Here is a 2,197-nt window from a genome sequence, read left to right on the forward strand (position 1 = left end):
TACTTCAATCTAAAAATATAATAAAACTTTTGGGGTTGTCCAAACAATTCATATCTATTTCACAAGATTTTTAGATTGCAATCCAAAAATATTACAATTTTAGGTACATCAAGACTAGCCTTAAAAAATTTAAATAGAAGCAAGAATAACTCCTTTCTTGGCTAAACCAATAACAATGTATTTAATTGTATTATATTTCACAAATTGAACCCCGACTTAAGTAGTGTTCAAGTCCAAGATTCATACCCATACCCGATCTAAATTGGACCCATACCCGGACTCGGATCTGGTCCCAAGTCCAATCTGCATCCATTGCCACCCCTTAGAGCCTAGCCCAACTAAGTTGGTCCGGGTTGCAAGCTAGGACTCTAGGGCCAGGTTAGGACCCGGTTCAACACGGTTCGGACCTCTTTTTTTCTTCTTTTACTTTTATTTTTTAATTTTTTTTTTTGTTGAGCCTGGGCCTACAGGACTTTGCTGGCAGTAGCGGACAACGGCCGGGTCCATGGAACGGGCGGCCCAGGGTTCATCTCTTGCCATGAAAGAGAAAAGATTAGAAGAGAGGGAAGTATTCAAAATTTTCAAAATCGAACAATTAGAAACTCAACTAGAGAGAGAGAGAGAGTGTTCAAAGAAGCCACACCGGATCCATGAAACAGTAAACAAAACGGGACAAAACATAGTTGCAGAGGAAAGGTTTGAGCCTTCAAAAAAATACATAGAAGCCACATTCACATACAACCAACCATTCATAACCACGAAATCGAGAGTCACTAAAGCCATGAATTCAAAAAACCACTAATTTGAAAACCCATGGCCACACCAAAGAGCCCATGAATTCAGAAACAATGGAAGAAAACCCTAAACTCTAGGGATCACAGAAACCCCAATCCTTCAAAAACACAGAAGAGCAACAATGGAAGAGACCGTGAACCCAAATGTGAGAACCAGGAATCCAAAATACATGGCCCAGTTCCTTTTAAACTTTCCAAAATAAGATGCAGGTGGCTCCTGGTAATGGATCTCGAGCTCCTCTTCCTCTGTTGCAGCCGCATTTCCACTTCTAATCTGCCTTAGCTTCTCAGTAGCTAACCCTAGGGTCAGTTTGTGGCACCTTCTCTGATATTTGAATCCATTGATGCACCTTAGGGTTTGAGCCATGGCTGCATAGAAGATGAGGTGAGCGAGAGATACCAGACCGATAGGTGCCCAACAATGGCGGCATTGAAGGCGAGGAGAGAGAGCCGACGAGGCGAAAGCTAGGGCTAGAAAGACAAAGAAGAGGAGAAAGAACTGGAATAGCTGCTTCTTTTGGAGGTCGACTGCGCGTTTCTTTTCTAGGGTTTTCTCGAAGTGGAGCTGGATAATGGTGTTTAGGGCTTGAAGTGCTGTTTCTTTGGATATAGGTGCGAAACGATTGGAGTTGTCCATCTGGTCTAGATCCGCCATTGAAATCTGGTTTTGAAGGTTATGATGTTTTGAAATGGATTAGGGCTTATGATGCTTCTTCTTCCTTACTGGTTTTAATGCTTGAAGTGAGTACACATTATACAGTGGGTTGTTTAAACTTGGGATAAGGTTTTGGGACACTCAGGGTCGAGGCAATGTTTTGCCGAGAATTGATAATGCCACCCTATTACCTAGAACAGTGTGTAGGGTACCCTAACTTGAGTAGCATAATGTAAAATTACTCAAAACTAAATAGGTACTTTAGAAAATTATTTTATATAATATTTTGGAATCCAATTTAAAGGATATTGCTTGTATAAGGCATCTTCTTAAATGTGGCCATCTAAATTTTGTCTAGATATATAGTGTTGGTGTGGGAAACTTTATGATGGTTTGAATATTTATTTTAGTGTCTAGTCATGAAATTTGAAATTTAAAAAATGATACAAATCCAATAGATTTAAAAAACCATAAAAGTCGTAAAAATAGATAGTCAAAGAAAATTTGTTACAAGATTCACAACTTTTAAGATTTATACACTCATTTTATTGGTATCATGTTTTTTGACCTCCCAACTTTTCTCATTGAGTAAAGTTGGTCTCACAAGTACCCTATAGAATTTGTCATTCAGCTTTACTATGTAATTGAGCCAAAACTTTTTGGGTTCTGAGTTCATAGATAGTTAGGTCTTGTCATCCGAAAATTGGATGGTTTATGTTCGCATATAAGGGAGTTATTATTCCCAAAC

At 38.9% G+C, this 2,197-nt stretch overlaps 1 protein-coding gene across 1 annotated transcript; it reads right to left on the reverse strand.

The window, feature by feature from the left end:
• Positions 1-659: 659 nt before the first annotated feature.
• LOC18444322 (uncharacterized) lies at positions 660-1,697 on the reverse strand. Its single transcript, XM_006854497.4, has one exon. It carries the CDS (start codon positions 1,447-1,449, stop codon positions 895-897), a length of 555 nt encoding a protein of 184 aa, XP_006854559.1. The 5' UTR covers positions 1,450-1,697; the 3' UTR covers positions 660-894.
• Between the last annotated feature and the right edge of the window lie 500 nt (positions 1,698-2,197).

This window comes from Amborella trichopoda, chromosome 11 (assembly GCF_054954075.1).
Source record: "Amborella trichopoda isolate Santa Cruz 75 chromosome 11, AtrichopodaSantaCruz75HAP2 v2.0, whole genome shotgun sequence".
Lineage (NCBI taxonomy): Eukaryota > Viridiplantae > Streptophyta > Magnoliopsida > Amborellales > Amborellaceae > Amborella > Amborella trichopoda.

Bases quoted from the DNA above. Each gene is read 5' to 3' on its own strand.
- LOC18444322 (XM_006854497.4), bottom strand. From the start codon at position 1,449: ATGGCGGATCTAGACCAGATGGACAACTCCAATCGTTTCGCACCTATA.